We start from the raw sequence: 22,314 nt of genomic DNA, 5'->3' as shown, positions 1-22,314 counted from the left end.
TCTAGACAGAATTGGTGAAGAACTTTTTTTTCTGCTTGCTGATCATTGAATCTGACTTATCAGCTATGTCTGGCTTGACATCTAGAAGCTTCATACTGGATCCCAGAAGTCCATCTTATGCAATAGCACCATTTTAACTAGGAACAAAAGTCTGTGAGACCTCTTTCACTAGAGTACACATCCCCAGAGGAAGGTGGAAAGGAATGGATTCTGATCAAAAAGAGCCCACGAAAGCACCACTCTAATGAAGAATCTTTCCTGCAAGTGAGGAAGGTAACAGGAGGCATTCAGGTAAGCTCTGGTGAGGAGAAACAATGTGGAGCAGAGATATCATGTGGGATTTCAAATAGTCCTTACCCCAAAGGAGGGCCTCAACTTGGCTGTTTTCCTGAATCAAGTAAATCGAAATGACAGGCAAACTACATTTCTGACTAGACACGTGACAAACTGGAAGACAACAAAGGGAACAAGTTTCTATTTATTTATTCCACCTTAAAATGACTTAAAAGCAAATTTAAAACACTAAAAAAAGAGGGAGTTCAAAAATCAAGAAACTGAAAATAAAACCACAGAGGAGGCATTACATGGTTAGCAGAACCTAGAAAGCATAGTTAGTATAAAACAGATTTACAGTCTCAATGAACAGCAAATTTATGCTGCCCATGGAAACCGAGCAGCGCGTAATACTGCCCCTACCCTCTGAAACACAAAATTCCTTTATCATTTTGTTGTCCTGCCGGATAGGAAAACACAACAATTTAAAAAAGCAACACTTTCAATTGATAGAGAAAACGTTACAAATCTGATATTGCTCTGCAGGCACAGGTAAATGTTTTTCTGCGGGAAGAGAGCGTGCCAAAGCAGAATTTAAAATTGCATAATTCCTCTTAAAATGATACAACCGTGGTGTGACTGCAAATAAAAGCTAGCTATGCTATTTCTCTGGTGCTGCCTGACTGCAGCCCTGCCCGCCACGAACCGTCTGCAACACTGGAGGCTGGACAGAGCGAGGCAGAAGTGACAGGCAGCACTACTGGAGAATGAAGGTATCTCCTGGTAAGTCAGAGCGCTCTGACAGCTCAGATGCACGGAGGGCTTTTGTTACACTGACAAAAAGTGACTGTGTGTGCTTGCCAAGGCTTTCACTCTGCGTGTTTCAAGTTCCACCTGACCTTGAGGTGCTGAGAGTGACTAAGAAGAGAAGGGGAGCAAGGAAAGTAACAGGTTGCTGCCCACGGGGCTGCTTAGCGGTAACCACTCCGTGGCCAGTGGCTGCTGGCAGGAGGTCAGGCGCAAGCCCTGCCCGAGCCCACCAGCAGACCACTGCTCCCCTCCTCACCGGGCTGTAACATTACTGACACCTTCCTCTGCAGAGCACTCTGATCAGACCACGGAGCACTTACGTCCTCTGAGGGCAGGGACATGGAGTTCACCAGAATCTGCAGCAAAAATAAACCCAAAACAACTTGGGGGAGGCAGCTACTGGGCCTTGGAGAGGGTTAAACCAGTGCCTGTGTGCAGGGAACCCTAAAACCCTAAAATTTTTACCTTGCAAGCATCCTCACTTCTAAAACTTGTCCTCCCCTACCTGTTTTGGCACATGCAGCCTTCCTGCTCCCCCTCTCTGGTGGGCAAGATGCCTGAGATTAGCAGTTCCGAGCCCCAGTGTCCCTGCGCACAGGGGAGGAAAGATGCATTTTAGTCTTCTGTTTTACAAGGGAGTCTCTGGCTTTAAAAAATCATTTAAAAAAAAAAGGCCCCATCAGGAAGCAGTTAATCAAACATATCCTCAAACATGCGTCGCCCCATGGCTATGTAAACCTCTTTTTCTTCCGGTGTCATCTGGGCCACCAGCTCGGGGCGCTGGCTCACTTGGCTGTAAGTGTGTGGGCGCCCAGCCACTGTGACCGTGGGGTCCTCTGCCACCACCTCAAACTCTTCATCCTCCTCCTCATCCTCCAGCCCGTACGCTGTGGTGGCCGTGGCAGGAGGGCGGGGAGGAGATTCCTCCTCCGACTCGCTCGTCTCGCTCTCGGAGTCACTGGCGTTGGCACCAGAGAGAGGAGCAGAACCTCCAACGGTGACCGTTGAAGCAGAGGGTGTCTTCTTCTCGTGGATGAGCAGGGCACGCATCACCTCCTCGTTATCATCCAGAGCTGCCCGGCCCTCCTCACGCTCCTGGAAGGTGTCCAGATCCCGGCCCCCTGCAAAGAGACAGAAGGGAATGAGAGTTTCCTCACAGTGATTGGGGTGCTGGCCCTGAAGGCTCTCTGGATCCGAAGTAATTGCTGCCACCGTGCACCTTTGGCCAAGTCAGAAGCCTTCTCTGTGCCAGCTCCTCTTCTGCCTTAAAAGACAGAGTGAAGTGTTTCTCTTAACGGCAGAGCAAGTACCGACATTTCCTAGGAGGTGGGAACTCCAGTCACAGCAGCTCCCAGCTGGGAACACATCAGGAGCTCATCACAAGAGAAGACAAGTGCATGAGGGACAGGCACCTGGAAAACACTCCCCAGAGGTGTCAAACTCAGGTGCCCCTCGGTTGGACTGAAGCAGTCTCCACACTATGGAGCAGAACGCAGTCGTTAGGATCTAAATGTGGTCTTCCACATACCCAAACTACACACCTATTGATGAAGCTTGTCAGAGATCCAGCAACGCCCCCCCAAGCGCTGTTTCACATGTGAACAAGCACAGCCTGTTGTCTTTTTGCCTCTGCTTCTAGGTGGTATGACCACAGCCTGGAGGACTCGTATTGACGGCAAAGACCACGGGGAGCTCCCAGCAGGGACCACAAACAGAGAGCCAAAACCTGGCCCTGCCCTGCTGAGCTCCCCATCTATACTGATTAAGACGGAGAAGCAGATGGATCCAGGCAGAAACTGTGTGTTATAAAACCATGCTCAGAGCAGCAGAGCCTGGTAAGCTCGGGGTTGCAGGGGAAAAGTTCATTAGAGGATCATGGTGCGACGAGCAGGATCTCTCCTGCAAAGCTGATGAAGCTCACAGCCTGCAGCCACGCTGTGCAGCACAGCGTGCAGGGCTGTGTTAAAACAGCTGCCGCTACTCTCCAACCCGAAATACAGCCCAGCCACAACGGCGAGGCCAGTCTCTCTGGCTCCCTACTTTGTTCTCTTATTTGAAGGGGACTGCATTTTCCTAGCCGGCAGATGCAAGGTCTCTGTTCTTGTTTCAGTAAACCTGGCTACACAATAGCTGAGAGGGTTTGTTGTGGTCCAGGTAGGCAGGGTGTCTGCAGCTTACAGACTCAAAAGATAAAACTATTGTTCAAAAAGTGGCATTCTGAAGAAAACTTCTCTCAATGCCACTTTTGCTGAGAGTACTGTGAGTCCACCCAGCATCAATAAACCTACAGGCTGTATGAAGAAAAAAAGAAAGAAAAGTAGAAAAAAAAAAAGACCTAAAAAGTACAACAGATTCCCCATGGAAAACTTGCTGTCTTGCACCGAAACAGGCTGCATACAAACAACTGCTGGAACTGAGGTGGATGGCTTTACATTAACACCACTTGACTTCTTTTCCAATCCCTGAGCTTTCATCGTTTGAGCACCATATCCAGGCATTTGACATCCAAGCATTTCCCTCCAGGGTCAAAAATGCACTAGCTACTTGTTCCTGCTTGAGACGAAGAAACGCTGACAAACAGGTAAACTAAAGTAAGTTCTGCATTTAGCACAAAAAGACAGGGGAGTCTTTCCTGTGGTATAATTAAGGCCTAAAGACCCATCCCTAACTATACGGGACTCATGTTTTTATTGTAAATGAAGCTGTAGTAACAGGTGGTGGCTGCAACTACTACCTTTAATACACTGGCAAAATTCTTGAAAGAAAGTAAGAACAAAAGCATTGTGTTGGCAGCCTGGTGCTCAGCTCGTTGCTTGTGACTGCAGAGCACGGGAGGCTACTGGAGACCATCTCTGTCAAGCAGTATCACAGTTCATCGTGTGGAGAGCTGTGAAGCAACAGCAGCCCAGGGCAGCTCCACAAAGTCTGAACTTCGTGGCTCAATAGCGGGGCTGTCTCCTGCTCTTGAGAACTGTTCCTGGCAGATCCATGCAGTGAATGCTTACTGTCAATGGTCCCAAGTTTTCTTCCTTCCTCTTTATATCGTCCAATAGTCACAGAAATGTGTTCCAACAACAACTTCAGGCTATTTCCACAAGCTCCCTCTTCGATCTCCAGCAGTGCTGGAGGTTATGCAGTGATGCCTTTGTGCTCCAAGGACATATACTCCCCCTCAACATCCTTCAGCAGCATCTGAGAAACATTTATGCTGCGTACACCAAAAGTCATCTCAAGGAACCAATTTAAAAGAAGATGTGGACTGAATGTCTAGCAGAAAAACAGGGTGAGAATTCAACATGGCTCCTGAGTAGCAACATCTGCTACAAAATGCAGGAGGAGGTTCCTTCAATCACCTCACTTTGTGTAATCTATTTGGAAAATGTTTTACGATCCATTTGTTTTGAAGATGCTACATGCAAGCAACATAATCAGGTATCTTTTGGCCATTTTTTCACATCTGTTTTCTTTATTTTCACTATACCTAGAGTACTCCACTCCTCTCTGGGTACTGGGAAAGGAACGATTTCAGGGCTTCGTGCTTACACGATTCCCTTTTGCCGTCTTCTCTCCCTAGGACACCAACAGTGTCATTCTATAATCCTCAAGTGACTTGGAAGATTTTATCTATTGATTCACTAACACACCAATGATAAAAGGTCTCTATTTCCCATTTTTAGTGTGTATGCTTAAGTAGCAAACTTAGCAATGCAGAACGTTTCTTCTAGTCACTACAAGATCTTGACTATGGTCAACCAACAACCTGACCTCGACATGAATGAAAATAAAGGCAAAGAAAACTAAAAACAGATAGAAAGCAGTAAGGACTCACCTGTGGCAGACATTCCTCCTGTGCTTCCAGAAGCTTTCTTTCTGACATATTTTTCACATGAAACATTTTGAAAAATAATTGGCAAGAAGGATACTGGGAGCACAAAAACACTGCTGGTAGATTTTGTAGGCTTCAGAGTCACCAAATGTTAATAAATGCTATTTTCCTGCAGTGTCCTATTGGGGTTCAGCTTTCTAGATGAAAGACCTCATCGAAAAGCAATAAACTCTCAAGGTAGAAGAACATCTATTACTAAGGGTACAGGAAGAGGTAACAGATAAATAACATTTTAGAAGCACATACAATTCTGTGGGCAACTCAGCTTTGCTGACCTACATTTCAATCCTGGATCTAATCAATTGGCATTTTTTATATCTACCTACACACAGGTGCTTTGCACAGCAGAGGGGAGCAGACAAAATCTGGAGTGCTGGGAGCAACAGCTGTACACACACGAGGGAACCTATTTTTCACAGCACTCCAAGGGCGTCACACAAGCAGAGCAGCACTTGTGCTCTGTGAATTTCCTTACCGTCTTTCATTTCATCAGGGTCATAAGCCCCCTGCACCGTGCTCTCCCGGAGCCAAATTGGCCTCTCTCTGGCTGGCTTCCCTTCACTCGCAGACCGGTTAATATCCTCCTGGTCCTCCATGCTGATGACAACGTTCTGGGTATACAGGTCCTCGTACGATGGTCCTTTTGTAGTCCATGCTTCCCGATGGTGTCCGCCTGTAAGGCCAGCTGTCCCTGAACCAGTACCAGCTGTACGTTCCTTGCTATGTAAAAGTCAAAGAGAGAAAAACAGCACTCAGAACGAGCCCTTTCTTGGCCAGCATTGTAACACACTAGATTATCTCCCACGATCTGCAGAAAGAACTGCCGTTTTCATGGTGGTGCCAGGAATTCCTACACCAGCTCGCTGATTTTGGGACCTTGGCACCTCTAATGAGAAACCCTACATGAGGTCATGGCAGCTTCTACAACAGATGCTGAAAAGAAGAGGTAACAATAAGGCTGCTGATACATGTATCTAAAAACAATCATACCATTACAGAATACCCTGAAATAAAAGTCACAGCAGCAAAACCCAGTCAAACAATCATCTGGTGCTTGGTATCTGGTCTCTTTTTTGCTCTTCTGCTTCAATACCATACTGTATCAATTCCAGTACTAAAATTTAAAGTCAGATAATTGGCTCAGAGACCCAGCATGCTCAGATCTGTGAACCACTAGTCTCAGGGCTCATGAAGGAGTTAATTTTCCATGAAAAATGCAATTCATTCAAACTCTTGCTTGAATTGTGAATTGCAATGCCCTTGGAAAGTCACATCTCCTGCGTTACACAGGAGATCTGCACTATCCTCAGAGACAGCCTTGGGAGGAGTGGGAGATCCAGGCAGAAGAGAAAGCTGAGAGGACACCTTCAAAGCAGAGGAGGAAGCTGAGAGGATACCTTCAAAACAGAGGACTGGGGCTGGGCAAAGGGCTGTGTGGTGATGGGGAGCGGGAAGAGAGAAGACAGAGCTGTCTTCACAGCAGGAAAGCCAGAGAGAGAAAGGTGATAACTGATGCATAGGGTAGGACAGTCAAAGTCTAGCACTCCTTTGTTTTCTGAGAGGAGCTGCTGCCAGCACATTTTCCTCCAGGCTCCCTTCTAACTGAGGAGCCTGACGAAGAGAGGAAACAGATCTGCCTGGATCTGATGGAAAGAGGACATCAGGTGGAATATTTTCTGCATGCTGATGGCAATGAGCTGAAAACACTCTCTGGCTACGTATGTATTGATCAGGAAAAGCAGCAGAATGGAAACTCTGCTCTCCAGGTGGGGAAAGCCAAAGGTGACTGTTCCTCTACTCCAAAATTGCATTTTGTTTTACCCCTATCAGATACCATACAGTTTCAGTCATCTGACTGCCAATGGCTGAGGCTGCTAAGGCTTTTCATGGGTAACAGCCCTGCCTGGATCCCTCCTTTTGTCCAGAGGAAATCAATGAAGGATTCCAGCAGTGTCCTCATTCTGCTGCCAGCTGCTATCAGCTGAGCTGACAGAAGTTGTGAGCACGCACGGTTCAATTGCTGCTATCTGCCCAACAACCTTTCCTCCAACGGAGAAGCTGAAAATAAGGTTGCAGTTGGAGACCTGAGCAATATGCAATTTTTTAATTCAGCATGGATTTAACCACTGCTTGGTGAGTTAAGTGTGCCCAGTTTTTAGGTGTAAACCATGAGGGGGAAATACAGAGGCAGGTGATCATCCTTCTTCCCCATAAACAAAATACCGGTGTGTTCAGTCTCTGTTTGGATTCAGGGCTACTCACAACCTCCTAATAGTGTGTTTGCTGGGATCTCTTCACAAAATACTTCACAATATTTGTGTTAGCATGTGTCCACACAATAGCTGGTTCTCTCCCACAGCCAGCCCCACCAGGAAAGCTTCCCAGCAGCCTTGATTTTCTGGGCTGAAGGAAAGACCTGTGCCTGTATATTGCTTATATAACCTAAGGAACCACACAGAGACCTTCTTCCCAGTGCGTTATTTCAAGTGTTGGTACCTTTCAGTTTTCCAAGACAGGCATGTGTTCTGTGAAAAGCACCGCTCTGCTTCCCACACAATAGAAATCTGTAACTAGCGTTTCCCTGACAATTTTATGTAATCCACTTTCCTCACAAGATACACAATGCAACTCTCCCCCAGCCTCTGCCTCTCCATGACTGCAGCGTGACAGCTAAATACTCGGTAGTGCCAGGAGCTGCCTAATACTTTTGCACAGAGGTCCCCATAAGTGTATTTGAAATGGACTTTTTTCCTACGCAGTATCATTTAGTAGCAAAACACTTATTCCATAACGTCAGGAGCAATTCAAAGATGAAGGTAACAGCTGTAAGAGACACCTACAATATGAATTACTTTAAACCATCTACTGCAATGTGTCACACTTGCATGGAATAATCTAGACAGCTTTTATCTCCTCTCTGACCCCAGTGAGCTTTGTAAACATGTCTCAACTTACTGCGCTGTTTGTGCAACTGCATCTTCACCGTACTGCTAGGAGTGGATGACCTCAAGACTGCGTGACCAGCGGAACATCCCTTACTGCAAGAAGAGACCTTGCTATTCAGCACACCTGTTCCAAAGGATGAGGCTGAACACCCTAGATCAGGCACCAGCAAAGGGCCAGACGTGCAAGCTGCCATACAGGCAGCAGAGAACAGATGGAGGGAGTGCACTCTTCCAGTAATTTCTGTCTCTTAGATCCAAGATGCATTTTTCTCCTAGTTCTAGGCATCGCATGGCCACCCTGCGCAGACAGTGGCAGTTCAGGGGCCCAGATCTGGCTACATTTGCTCTGTTGTTTTACCCTGATGGAAATCGCTTACTAAGTGGTTAAGCTGCCTTCAAAGGTGACATAAATAATCCTTGACATAGCTGAGGTATGGCCCACAGAAACCACACTGTGCAATGGGAAAACAACTTGAAATCTTCATCTCAATCCTGTCCAGGCTATTAATAAAAGGTCTTGTAAAATGGGGATAACTCCTTTCTGTGCTGTGTTTGAAATAAAGCACTTTTTCATTTAGCTGCTCTTAAGAGCTTCAGCTTCATAGGAAACAACCCATGGTCCTTGATAGCATAACCACAAAAATGAATTCTGCAAAGATTTACGTTATATAACATCATGTTATTCTGACATAAGAAAATGAAGGAGATAGTAAAATTCATCTGTTTTAGGATACCATGGTAAAGCATGTATATTTTGAAACCTCTGGTGCTAACTAATGCTCTGCCAAGGTTAAGAAAATTAACTGTCTCCTAGAAAAGTATAAATGAAGATGTGACCAGTTTCCCATTGTCAGGTGAATGCCAACTACACGTTGTCAGTGCAGCTGGTTAGAGCTACCACCCTCCTGGAAACACGAGTTGCCTGTGTCTCTGAAAAAAAGAAGATGCAGGCACTTTGTGACCTTTTCTGTTTGTTTCAGGAGCATCAAATGCCAGTTTCGTCAATGATTTCAGAAACTCAAGGCTCCATAAAATGGAGAGAATAAATAACCCAGGGTTTGGCACTTTCTAAAAAAAATCTCACAGCAGCACTTTCATGCAATTAGCTGCTTTGAATTAATAAGAGTTAATAAATAATTAAATCATTGTATGTGCTGAAGCAAGTTGTGCTCAAGTAAGGATTTAAAAATGCCTATTTATTTTGTCATTCCCTGCTCAGAGTAATTAATCATTTACAATGTTTTTTAAGTATTTAAGAGTCAACTAAGTGGGTGCTGCTATTTAATCATGGGACTGCACCAGGCTTCTGCTGTGCTAATTTCCTGTGCGCTGAGATAAGGTAGCCATGGGAAGACTGAGAAATGACCCTCTTTTTGGTGGGGTTATCCTGGTTCTACTACACAAACTACAGAACTAGGTTTTTAAAGCAAAATTTAGTGATTCAGCTTGGGAATAAAGGCTTCAAAGCCTCCCCATATCAACAAAGACATGTTGAATGACCTTGGAAAAATCTCTTCCCCTCCCTATATTGCTTCTGTTTTTCTATCAGAATGATGAGCAAAATCAGCTATATTCTAGGCTAGAAAGAGACAAGTAATTTTTTATTATATTAATTAGAAACTGTCCAGCATTACTATATATGATGAACATTCTCTCTCAAGGTTAGCCTGAAAGTAAAAAAAAAAAAAAAAAAAAGTATCCTGCTTGCTCTCCCATTAACAAAAGCCAAGCACCCCAAGGAATTGTGGGAATGCTTCTCCCATCCTCCCCGTGGTACAGATTTTTTTCTTGTGTGTTTAATTATTTTTTTTAAAACAGAGAGAAGTGCATCACATTTCACCATAGCTGACAAAACTGACAGCTCCCCACATCTTTCTGCATTATTTAAACATCATCTGTTTTTGTACAGCTAGGAATGTTCTGAAAGAAAGTGTCATTTCCCATGGGCAGGAACATTTTAAAGATTTTCTGACTATAACGTGGACTCCCCCCAAAAAAGAGTTGTGTAACAAGTAGAAGAAAATCAGAAAAAGAAGTTTTGTTATATATGGATTTGAAACACGAAGTGTAGAATACAGTTAGCTTACTTTCAAAAGCTGTGTGGAAGCAAAAGGAATAAACAAAAGACAAGGGTTTGAGAGAAAGATGAGAGTGAAGCAGCAAGGTGGTGGTCAAAATACATTCTGGAGACTAGATGCACCTGTGGAGCTTTGCAAAATGGCTGCAGTTTGCATTTCTTAAATACTGGGGCAAGGGGTTGGAATATATACTAGCAAAGGAAGCAGCAGGTGATTCATGTACCACACCAAAGAAAACTGCATGCAGATTACTGACCAGAAGAATAGTAATCTGCCTGGTTTAGTAAAAAAGTGGTTGTGGCCCTTTATCTCCTTATAAACCACACATTCCTTGGTGAATTTGTCACTCATTTGCACCCTTGGTGCAGAACAAGTAAGATCCTAATGCAGCCAGAGGTTGCAGAAGGTTTGGGAAAACCTCACGGAGCAGAGGAACATGGTATGAGGAAGCACTGCAGTCAGAGAAACCAGGGCCCATTCCCACCTCTGCTTCAAGGCAGGAATCTCTGTGGGTTCTGGTTCAAGGATTTCATAGGCTAAGTTAACATCTTCTGTCTCACGAAGCAGCGCGTAGATGGGCTCGATCTGCTCATTAAATCTTGCCACGAGTGTCCTTGCATCCTTTTTGGGCATTGCCGACTCATCTTCTTCCACTTCAGTCTCACAGAAAGTACAGCGGAAAGTTCCTAAAATGAAAAAAGTTGCTAAGCATCAGGAGAAAAGCAACAAGCCCAGCTCTTTGTGCAGCGTTTTAAACAAGGGTGCTTCACTGTTTTCTTTGCTCAATGCTAAATAGCTTTTCTCACTCTGACAATCTCTTCCCACACACAGTGTACCTGGTTATTACTTAAGCAGACAAGAAAGCAACAAGCACTTTGATGTCACCCAGTGATACCCAGACTGGGGTACAGCTTCTTGCCCAGATGTGTTACAGTACCACTATTGAGACATTTCCTAATCTCACGCCCGTTCTTGCTAGACATTTAAAATGTCATCTACGGCTGCACTGTGATAAAAAGCTTCACATTACACTCCGAGGAGTTCAAATATCATCTGCTCCAGGTACTCACATCGCTATCTCCCAGGCCACACGAACAATTCAATTTCACAATGAAGCAGGGTGTAGTTTTACATTGCACCAACTACTCTGCAGTAACTGCTAGTTTAACTATTTTCACCTTGGAATTACTGCAAAAAGATGGCTTCTCCTTCTGCTGTACGGCCAAAGCACGCAGACTAGTCATTACTGTGGAGTAGCAAAAGCATATCCCTCCTCACCCCCGTATTAATTTCTTGAAATTAAGAATAGTAAGCTAACAGTTGTATGAGTGGCAACTGAGAATAAGCTTGTTTTACAGACCTCATCAGGAGCTAGAAAAACAGGTCAAACAAAGGCAACTGAAACGGTTGCATGGCAATGCAGTTACAAAAAAAACACCCTACTGAACTCCTGCACAGCAGGCCTTTCGGTTTCGTTGCTCCATCTGTGAGCAGGAACCTTAGGGAAGTACACGCGCAGTAGGACCTCACCATATGGTCTGCTGCGAGGGGAGCGGCACAGTGGAATGACTTGTCCTTACAAATGCCGGACACAGCTACGTGTCTGCAAACGCTGTGCTCACACCTCAGGATTTCTCTTGGCCCTGTGTGGTTTTTTTTTTAACTTATCCTTCCCGTGGCACCTACACACATCTAGTATCATCTCTCAGTACCCTAATGAAGAAAGAAAAAGTTGTCTTTTTACTAACAGGGAGACTAAGGACAGGTTGCGTCAGGGAAAGGGCATGTTTCTGTCTAACAATCAGTGTCAGCATCGGTACGGGAGCCTGCTGTATCACTGACACCAGGTACAAATACAGCTGAAAGAATGGGGTTGGCCCAGGGCACTTGGGCATGACGTAATGGGACAGGCTTGCAAGCCAGGGCTTCTGGTATCTCGTTCTGCTGCTTTCACGGATTTGCTGGTCTTGTCACTTCATTTTTGAGTGTATCTCCTTCTCTGCCTGTAACAGAGTGACAAAAACAGACCTAACTTCTTCACTGGTGGCTGTGAGGGCTAGACAATGCTTCCACAGTTCTTGGAAAACGCACAAAAGCACTGTTTATGACAGGAGGCAGAATCTGTTGCCTCTCACCACAGTCTGCAGAAATGCAATTTTCTATGTTGGCACCATCTGAAATAGCTTTTGCTCATTGTTACTTGTAAATTAATCCAAGTGTGTTGTCTATGTAGAGTGTAACATGTACAAACTTCCCGCAAAAAAGTCACTTTGCAAAGTTTGTCACATCTCTCTAAATGCTAAAGCACCCAACAACTGCAGTATGTGACATAAAGGGTAAGTAAATAAAGTGCTCTCCTCTCCCATCCAAGCACAAAACACTGTGCTTACTTTTTCATCCTGCAAAAATTGCCACTATTGATTCAAGAACGGAACAATTATATAAGCTGTCAGCCCGGCAAAAATTGAAGCCAAAGTTTGGTCTCCTTATCCCACATCTGAAGCTATCAGCATGACAAATTGGCACAAGTTGAATCAATTTAAAATAATTAGCACATCTCGGTTCCCATAACGGACTAAGTGAACAAACACAGGCTAACAAAGAAACCTCTCCTCTTTTTACAACCTACCCCCTCACCACACACCCCGAAGTCCTGCTGTATGTTCCTGAGACAGCTCATCCTTTTCGCATGTCCGTTTGTGAACACTCTAAGTATTTGCTAAAGACTAAAACCATGGGGAGAATGGTTCCAATTCACAGGACCAAAAAATCAGACAATAAATACAGCTCTAATGAAACGGGACTCCTGAAGCTATCGTGGATTTGCTGCAACTTCCACCCCTCAGGGTTCTTCATAAGCAAAAAAATAAAGTTAATAGATTAATTATGTAAAGAATCTGGGAATGAGTGAAATGACAAGCTTCCTCCATTAATATGCTCTTTTTTTTTGAGGTGATGCAGCATTTCATAAGAGGCATATGTGATCAGAGAACCGAGAAGTTGGCTTGCCATGGCAGATGGCATTTATGCGTTGCAAACCTCTTCTGTTAGACATTAAGAGGTCACAAAATGTCACCAGAGCTTTTATGACATGGCACATCACATCAGCAGTGACACATTTTCCTCACAAATGTGTATTGCATATGACAGACATGAAGTGGAGCCCATCCAAAGGCTGAGAATGGCCATGTTCCCACTCCAGTGATGTATTTCTTCCCTCAGCCTGGACACAACTGACAGTTTTCCATGCAAATATGCTGCATAAGCCAGGGCAAACAGACAACCCGGAGCTTCCCTGCACCTTGGAAGTATCAACACAGAGCACGTGCATCCCCTTCTGTCCACACACACCTAGCTGTTCCATGCTCAGGCACACAGCAGACTTCTCTGACAGCATGTTAAAAACCAGCCATCTGAAAGGGATCTCCTCATCTGCTCCCTGACTCTCAAGGACTGATACACTGGTAATCTGGCTCCCCAAGGCGTGCTACGATTAACGCAGCTCAAGCTCTGAAGCACAGGGACAGAATATTTGCAGCTAATTCCTAATGACTTGATTTCACTCGAGAGAAGGAAAAGGTCAACCACCCACACACGTTACAAGCACAGTGTCCAAACGTGCGTGCTACATCTGCTCTAATTCGACTGTACGCACAAATGCAATGGTGCAAGAGGAGCTTCCAGAAGAGAGGAGACATCAGAATTAACACTGATCCCACTGTGTTAGTTTGGCTCGTCACATATGTACACATTTAACTGGAATTGAATCTGGCCAGGGATGTTAAAGACACAAAGAAGGTCTTCTGCTGGATCACAGAATGGTTCGGGTGGGAAGGGACCTTGAAGACCACCCAGTTCCAGCCCCCTGCCATGGGCAGGGACACCTCCCACCAGCCCAGGCTGCCCAAAGCCCCATCCAGCCTGGCCTTGAGCACCTCCAGGGATGGGGCGTCCACAGCTCCTCTGGGCAGCCTGTGCCAGGGCCTGGAAGGATCCAACTTCATCTCTAGCCCAAAGGCATCTTCCTTCCACTCTGTCTTTTGGGACACTGTCCCAGACTCACGCTACTCTGATACTTACAAACTCTTTAATTTTCAACCTAAATTTACTCCCATTCATTTCAAACCTATTCGCTGTTGCGCTGCAAACCGTACCTCACCTCAGCTAGCTTCCGTCTTGTTAACCCTTCAGGTATATTTACAAACTGCTGTCCTACTCATCCCCTCCCCCTTCATTCTGCAAGGCTAAATAAGCCACACATTCTTCTTCCCCTTATAAAAGTGGCCACCCATTCGTTTGACCACGTTTTCAGGCTCATTACACGCTTTCTGCAGTTTGCTCTCACCTTTCTGCTACACAGGAAAAGCTGCAGTGTATACAACTCTCCAGATGAAATCTCCCAAAAGCCCAATGGCATTAGTGCTTCTGGGATAACTACTGAGACCTTTTAAGATCATGAAAGTGCTGCCTCAATTATCACAAGATCTTGCAGTGCTTCCAGACCTTTCTTCCTCTGCACTTTCCAGTTGATGAGCTCCATGTTCACAGGAGACGTTTGCAGTAGATGCTGGGTACACGACACTGTACTTCACTGAAATCTTTCAGCTCATTTTTACTACTCCAGCCTTCATCCTCATCCAGTTCTTTATTCTTGACTGCAACCACAAAACATTAAGGTAATTTATTTTCAAAATCTCCTACAAGCTTCTTTTAGAAGAAGCATTATTACAATTACATGGAGGGTGATCTAAGGCACAGATGGCAAAATTTCAGCAGCATCTGCAGATTTGAGCGGTACTTGGTTTGTAATGCCTAAGAAACGCTTCTCATGAACTTCTGTTTCTGCAATAAGCGTGCATTGCTTTTACCCATTATCTTCCAGGGTCCAGAATCAGGCATCTCAAATGAATTAGGAAAAACAGTTAATGACAGCCCTAGAGAAATTTACCTAGAAATGACCAGTCCAAGACAAGACAGAAACACAGCTGACCTGAAGGGTCATCAGATCATGTTCCTGTGGCTACTGGAGCCATCTTCTTCCAGTAAATGGTTGACTTTTACACGTTTTTAGTTCTTCTGCAGCAAACCAGAGAAAAAGTCCATTATATGCACACAGCTCATCTTTCTGACTGAGCAAAGCACAATTGTTTTGGAAAAAAAGTCCGTGGTAGAGAAAATGTTATAGGATGTGCAAGCAACATTAATTTCAGCACTTCCTAACCCTGAGTGCTTCATGTGATGTTATAAAGGGACTACCGAATATCTCGAGGAAAGGACAGAGCTTCCTAGGTTCCTACCAACAGGGAACCAGATGGGTGCCTATCACCAAGTGATGCTGTGCTGACACCTGCAAGGTTCATCAGCAGATGCGAAGCCCTCTGCTCCTCACAGCCCTCTGTCATTTGACTGAATGGAGTAACAGAGAAGACGACAACCTGCTAGCGCGGCGTGGATCAGCTGCAGGCGGAAGCAGGGTGTCTTGCCATCTTTCTTCTTGGCAACATGTGGTGATAAGATGGAAACACCTCAGGTCCTGCTCTGGCTTCTCAACAGAAATGTGCTTTATGGGATCCTGCTACTCTACCTGTTAGCCCCAAGCCCGAGGCTTCCCAGCCAGCTCCTCCCATGTGTCCCTATCCCATTTCCTGGCTTCTTCCCACTCCCAACACTTCGATGGTCCTGTTCTCCTTGCTAGCAAGTCCTGGCCTACCTCGTCCTGCTTGTTCAGCCTGGACTCCATAGTCTCTCACTTCTCAGACCTCCCTGTCCAACTTTCTTTCCCTGGGTGGCTTTTTCCAGTACCAGCCTCTTCCCACTCCCACAGCTCTCTGACCTATGCTCTTTGATCCATCAGTTCTGCTTAATAGGAGCCCTGGCCTGTCATCAAATCCATTTCCTGCTTCAAGACAGAAGATGAAAGATCTTTTCACAGCAAAACCTGTCATTCAGAACATTACAGCACAGGCAAAGGAATATACATGTCTCCTGTCTCCTATTCTGCTTTCTCAGCCCATTCTTTAAAATGGCCAAACTGGTTTTGATGAGTTTTTCCTACGCAGTTTAAGCTCAGGTGGATGCACAGAATGGAAAACCTCAGCATAAAGTAAATGTTTGACAAATTTCTGAGGGGAGGGGAAGGGAAGGGAAGGGAAGGGAAGGGAAGGGAAGGGAAGGGAAGGGAAGGGAAGGGAAGGGAAGGGAAGGGAAGGGAAGGGAAGGGAAGGGAAGGGAAGGGAAGGGAAGGGAAGGGAAGGGAAGGGAAGGGAAGGGAAGGGAAGGGAAGGGAAGGGAAGGGAAGGGAAGGGAAGGGAAGGGAAGGGAAGGGAAGGGAAGGGAAGGGAAGGGAAGGGAAGGGAAGGGAAGGGAAGGGAAGGGAAGGGAAGGGAAGGGAAGGGAAGGGGAAAATCAGAGCAAGTCCTATCCCCTCCCTCCACAAACAATCCACGCTCATTTGATGGCAATACTTAGCACCCTAAGTAATAGGCAGTGCTGTCAGTACAAATTATAATTAAGTTCCTTTCATTTCTCATTGATTTTCAGGATTTAGAGGACTACTTACGACAGCACCTAAAGGCACTTCTCTCCTGAATCATTACAGACAGAAATAGTAGGTTGAGTGGCTACAGCAGGCCTGGATCGTTATTTACCACAACAACCTCCATGTTAGGATGTAAGGACATTCACCTCCGAGCAGTGGCAACCTGAGGGATTAAACTGAAGCAAAGAGACTTTTAAGGACTTTAATGAACCAGGCTAGTAACAGAGCTAATTGTTAAAACAGTTGTTGGTTAACTGCATTAATGATGATGCAGATTAGACTTCAGCAGCTGTTCATCTTTAGTGACTCCTGGAGTTGAAGGGACTGCTCAGCCTTCATTAAAGCATCCTTAGCATCTCAATGAGAAACCAATTCGATGTGTCTGAGAGGGAAAGGCGTTCCTGCCCCAAGGAAAGATGAGTCTCCTCTCAATTTTATCGCCTAGCCTTCCCTGGCCCCATCTCTCTTTTCTCCCCATAGTGGAGACCTATAGTCCCAAGTACATTTATATTCACATATGACTTCCAAAAACCCAGTTGCTTTAGGCAAAGAACTGAAAAAAATGCCAAATAAACATCTCCTGAACACCACAGCAATACTATTCTCTCTGCAAGTATTTCAATGTTTCTATAAATGCATTAAAAAGCCAATTACAGAGCGCAGTGTGTTATATAAAATGTAACGCCACATCTCATCTTTCTAAGACAGGTTTCATGGTCCACTGGATCTCCAGCTCTTGAGGACATGCCACAGCCCAAGGCTGACTGCAGTGCTCTGTTGCAAAATGTGACACAGAAAGTGTTCGTTTTTCTATCAGTCCTGTCTGGACACCCCAGTCAGTCCAGAGCACATGCTACTGTTAAAGCTTCTTCTGGTACAAACAGTGGACCATGTGTAGGAAAAGTCACCGTTTAGGGAAGATTTGGTAACCCAAATTCCAGAGTGAAACATCTAGTGTTGCCATTGAAACCAAAAATGCAGCAGGCTTTATCCCAACAGTCTGAGGAAGTTTGCTTTAACATTTAGCTGCAGAGAAGACAAGGTAGACTGCAACTGAGCTACCTAACGCTGGTCAGACGCAGTGACAGAGCAAAGGCAGAACAGGCTGGGGATGGCTGAAAGCAGAGAACTGAAAATTCGGCGTGCAGGTGCTGGCCAGGAGAACAGGGTCAGTGCAGTGGCTGCAGCTGGCAGCCAAGCGCGCAGCACCTCTCAGAAAGGCACTACAACCACAGAGACACAAGACAGATGAGGCTGGTGATAAATACAGCAGCGGGTCCCCCAGAGCTGACAACTCTCTTAGTAGCAGGCTAGGGAAGCACAGCATCTCCTCTCTCTCTCCCCCTCTTCTGAAGAGGTACTACCAGGTACATACATCTCGGGTTATGGGCAGAGAGGACAGAAACAATCAATACTAAATGCTGCCTGACACATCCTATTGCCAGACCCTAGACTGAAATTTGTTAAAAACATCTTTCATGTCATAATTCTGCCTCAAATGAGCAGGGACGTGTGTGGAGCGTGCATTTAGTTCAGCTACAAATGGGGCCAGCAACAAATAATATGCCTAACACCTGAATTCAAATCTGAAATTCTTTGTGAATTTTTCTGTATCATCTGAATTCCTAAGAAAGTTGTGTTATCTCCAGTTCACAAATGGGAAATCAAGAACCAAAAATTAAGTGAAGTTCTTTTTAACACTAAATACGCCAAATCTAGACCCAGTTTCTCCTAGGTATGTACATATTCTAGCACAAAACCCACCGAGTTAAGAGCTATGAGATCAGTACTTCTCAGCACCAGGCCTTAAGGTTTTAACACAGGTTTGTGTGAATTTGGGAAAGAGCGAGGATTGTTCCCCTGCTCCTCAGGACAGCATTCTCTGTCTAACCCACACGCACAACAGGTTTGGGAAGCAGTCTTAAATACTTCTCCTGTACAAATACTTCTCCTCCAAATCAGCCTCCAAACAAGGTTTATTTTGGGAATTCGCTAAGTTTAAAAAACAGTATTTGATCATACAATTCAACACCATTTCATAATATATGCATACCAAGGTACAGCTCTGACTTCTGAGTACCTGATTTTGAGCCCTAATAATGCTTCTTAAACATTTTTCTTGTTTAATATGGATTCAGAGTAGTGAATTGCCCACCAGGTATTAAAGAGAGAGTAAACACTTCATTTGGGATTAATGTCAATCGGTTTCTTTTCAAAGCTTCTATTACTGTAATATAGATACAGCAGACACAGCATTTAAGGGCACTTAGGCAGTAGCACTATTTCTGATTCAGATGAGGTAATACTGCAAGACACGTGTTCAAGAGGGTTCAAAACCGCAATTCTCCAACATACGAAGAACGATCAAAGCAATTTGTTTAGAAAATAAAAAGAAGATGGCAACTTGTGGCAACAAGGACAACAAAGGAGATAAAGGCACACTCTTAGACACACAGCAGTATTAGCAAATGGTGAAGGAAATATATTCTGTAATTGCCATCAACCAGTGTCTCACTACAATCAGAAGGAAATTTCACTTAGCTGGTGCATATGTTCATGTATTATTTATTCTCCCTGAGAGCACTGTGTAAATGTATAAAAACTGAGGGACTGGCAGTCCTGGAAACAGAAGGTCTCTCTGTTAAGCTGCAGAGCGGATTTTACTCAGGCAGTTACATTATCCTAGGCATAACTTGGAAAAATGGTGCTGCTAGAATGTTATTACAGATGGCCAAAAATAGTGTCCAGCACTTCTTCTGGACCCTCTCGGCACAAAATGAACCCTGCTGTTAACAATAAAAATAGGAATTGCTGAGGTAAGATACCCTTGGCAACACCTTAGAATACGTAAGGACAGCATTTCTCTTCCTTGAAAATCTCAAGCACCTAGGGACAAGGAAAAAGAAGCAGAGAAATGTCCTGAGACTCATTCAAGAGCCTCCTGTGTCAGGCAACGGCAAACATGAAATAATTCCCATGCCTGAGATCAATCTGTCAACCCACATCGGCACTTCTGGTTTTCTGGGAGAGATCTATTCTTCCACGTTTGCTCTAACTACTGAATCCCTTTAGCAACATATTCCCTGAGAAGAGGGATTTACAACTCTGACACACCTCCTGTGCCACCTGTAGTCAAAAAGGGCAACCATTTCAATAGAAGATGGTTCAGAAATGCCAATAACCAAAAATTTTTCCTTCCAAACTGTTTTCAGAATTAGTAGGCGGTAAGGAAAATTCCCTACTGCATGACTTTCCTCCACAAAGCTATGAGGACCTCCAACAGAGAATAATGAAGATTAATAAAAAAATAAATAAATTAAATGTCATTTTCTCCTCGTTATAATAAATTCCAGTTGAAAAGAAGGTTACACAAGGGATGCTGAGGCTTTGCATTTCATGCAAATCTGCTCATGTACCCACCAGAAATCTATTTAAGAACAAAGAGCAAGAATGAAATACTTAAACCATCGTCCCAAGGCACTATTTGAGCCAACAGGCCAATGTCATAAGCGTGTATTTCCATACCAGTGCTTCAAGCAGCGGCGGGCCTTGGAAGCCTGATGGCAGCAGCTGGCAACACCAAGGAGGAGGAAGCAAGACAGTGAGCTCTGCGCCAGTGCGTTGTTTCCAGCTCTTTTCAATGGCACTGCAAGATGGGCCAGCACAGAAAGGACACGCTGCTCTTCCGTCTGCTTTTCCCTTTTTGTTTTCTGAGAGGCTTTGGAGGCCCTTCACGAGAACAAAGCAGGTTTTTCAGATGCTGGTTACTTCAGAACAAAGCCAGTCTATCAGCAGAGCAGACGTCACGTTATCCTCCTTTCTAAAGGTCTGGAGCAGCTAACAGGCAGCACTCACCTTATCTGCTATTTACTGGTGTAACAGATCATGCTCCCAGCCTGCAGTTTTTGAAAGGTGCCCCAGCACTGCCACAATATATAACAGCATGAGATAAGAATGGGTATCACTCTCCAATTGACTTTTTGGGATGCACTTTTTGCTGGGAATACAAAGGATGATGCAAGTTAGCATTTTTTATCAACTACCTTGTATTCTCACTCATTCAAAAGGCAACAGATCCCCTTCTGACACGTGCACACGTATGCTTTGCCTGGAATTCCTACCTGCTAACTCTGCTGCATTACAGAGTATTTTTATAATTTTTTTTAATTTGTCATATTTCATGACATTAAAACTCATGTGTGTCCTATAATCAAGAAAATTGGAATATCCATGTACTCTTTTTTGCACCTTTAGCTGTTCTGTACCACCATACCCCCACACCATTCTTTTTCTTCTTAATGCAATGCCTTTTAAAAGCTCCTTTGTCCGAAAGTTGTACTATTGCTCTTCACTTTCTGATGAATTATTTTTCTCCCTACCTTGTGCAAACAGGGCACTTCCAACGAGGCAGCCAGAACTGCTCCAAGTCATGCCACGCAAAGGGCCACCTCTCATGGCTAGGGAAGGATTACGGCTGAGCTAGTGACATCCAAAGGAGTGAAATGGGAAAGCTTCCTCCAAAGATGGTGCACTCGGTGCCTGCCTGTCCTTCTTCCACCCCTTCTCTTACTGACCATCGCTGCAACAGGGAACAGTGCTGAAAGCCCTGACAGCTTCGTAGCACAAAGCAGTGACTGGCGAGAGGACCTCATTTTCTCATTAAATAGGAAAGAGAGAGCAAATGGAAGGAGAGGCACCATGGGGCTGAGCCGAGCGCCAAACTGTAGGAAGGTACCAGAATTACTGTGGAGAGAAAAAAGCTGGCAGTTTCAAAATGACAGAATCGCAGAGATTCCAGGACGTTGCCTGGAGCACCAGCGAAACCTAACACACTCTAGGCCTACCAAAATGCCCCAAAAAAGAAACTAGGAGGGGAATTACAGGGCGAAATGTACAGCAGAAACAGATAAGACCAGTGTCCAGAATACAATCCTGGCCCATGGTACCGAGCAGGACCCCTAGAGAAGCCTGGACTGAGGTCTGGGTAGCTACCTCTCAGATGGTTTCAGAGAAAGAAGCACAATGGGAGTGGGGGGGTGGATTTCTCTCTCACCTTCCAGAGAACAACCTGACCTATCCCTTCTCTTCTGACTCACGCAATGAGAACCACACGGGCCTACGCAGGTGAGGGAAATGAACTAAAATGATAGCATGGTCTGGTGAGACAGCAGTAGTGCCCCAGGCACATGTTAAAAACTAAGCATTTCTGCTAACAACCCTTCAGAGACCAAATTCTTGTCACTCTCACCTATACTTCGTACTTAGAAAGGGGGGGGATGTTTTCAATTAGTGCTCTTCTCAGGGGGAAAAACCTTCTACAGCTAAGGGCAATTTTTGCTTTCTGCACTGTGATCTCTTATCGCTGGTTTCATGGTAAAAATGAGTAATGCTGACCAGAAGAAATGGGAATCTTCTCGCTGCAGAGTATGTGTACCACCCATTCCTACCTGCATCCAAATACTTAAGATTTAGAGACCATCCCCTGAGTACACAACTTTAAATTACTGTCTCACTCTAGCAACCTGCATGCCAAAAAAAAAAAAAAAAAAAAGGCAGTTTGGAAGTGCAGAGACACTGAAATAAACTAATTCCCAAGATTATTTCAGTTATTAAGAGACAACTAAGATGGGAAATTTCAGGTGCTAGAGATGTAAAATACTAAGAGTTGGCCCTCCCACAACGGCACACAGTAGAATAGATCAGAAATAAAGCCCACAAGACAAATTTTCCAGCTCAGCCTGACCTATACCTAACAAGAGATAAACCAGTAAACTTATTTATTTC

At 44.7% G+C, this 22,314-nt stretch overlaps 1 protein-coding gene across 1 annotated transcript in view; it reads right to left on the bottom strand.

The window, feature by feature from the left end:
- Positions 1-460: 460 nt before the first annotated feature.
- Positions 461-22,314, bottom strand: part of GTF2E1 (general transcription factor IIE subunit 1) — a 55,334-nt gene continuing 33,480 nt past the window's right edge. Inside the window, exons 3-5 of the mRNA XM_080572310.1 lie at positions 10,477-10,678; positions 5,445-5,689; positions 461-2,204 (exon numbers count right to left, since the gene is read on the bottom strand). Coding sequence (XP_080428436.1) covers positions 1,774-2,204; positions 5,445-5,689; positions 10,477-10,678 — 878 coding nt within the window. The 3' untranslated portion in view covers positions 461-1,773. The remainder of the gene's footprint in view (positions 2,205-5,444; positions 5,690-10,476; positions 10,679-22,314) is intronic.

This window comes from Anser brachyrhynchus (assembly GCF_964034855.1).
Source record: "Anser brachyrhynchus genome assembly, chromosome: 1".
Lineage (NCBI taxonomy): Eukaryota > Metazoa > Chordata > Aves > Anseriformes > Anatidae > Anser > Anser brachyrhynchus.
The sequence above is the reverse complement of the archived record's forward strand: the minus strand, read 5'-3'. Positions and strand labels throughout refer to the sequence as shown.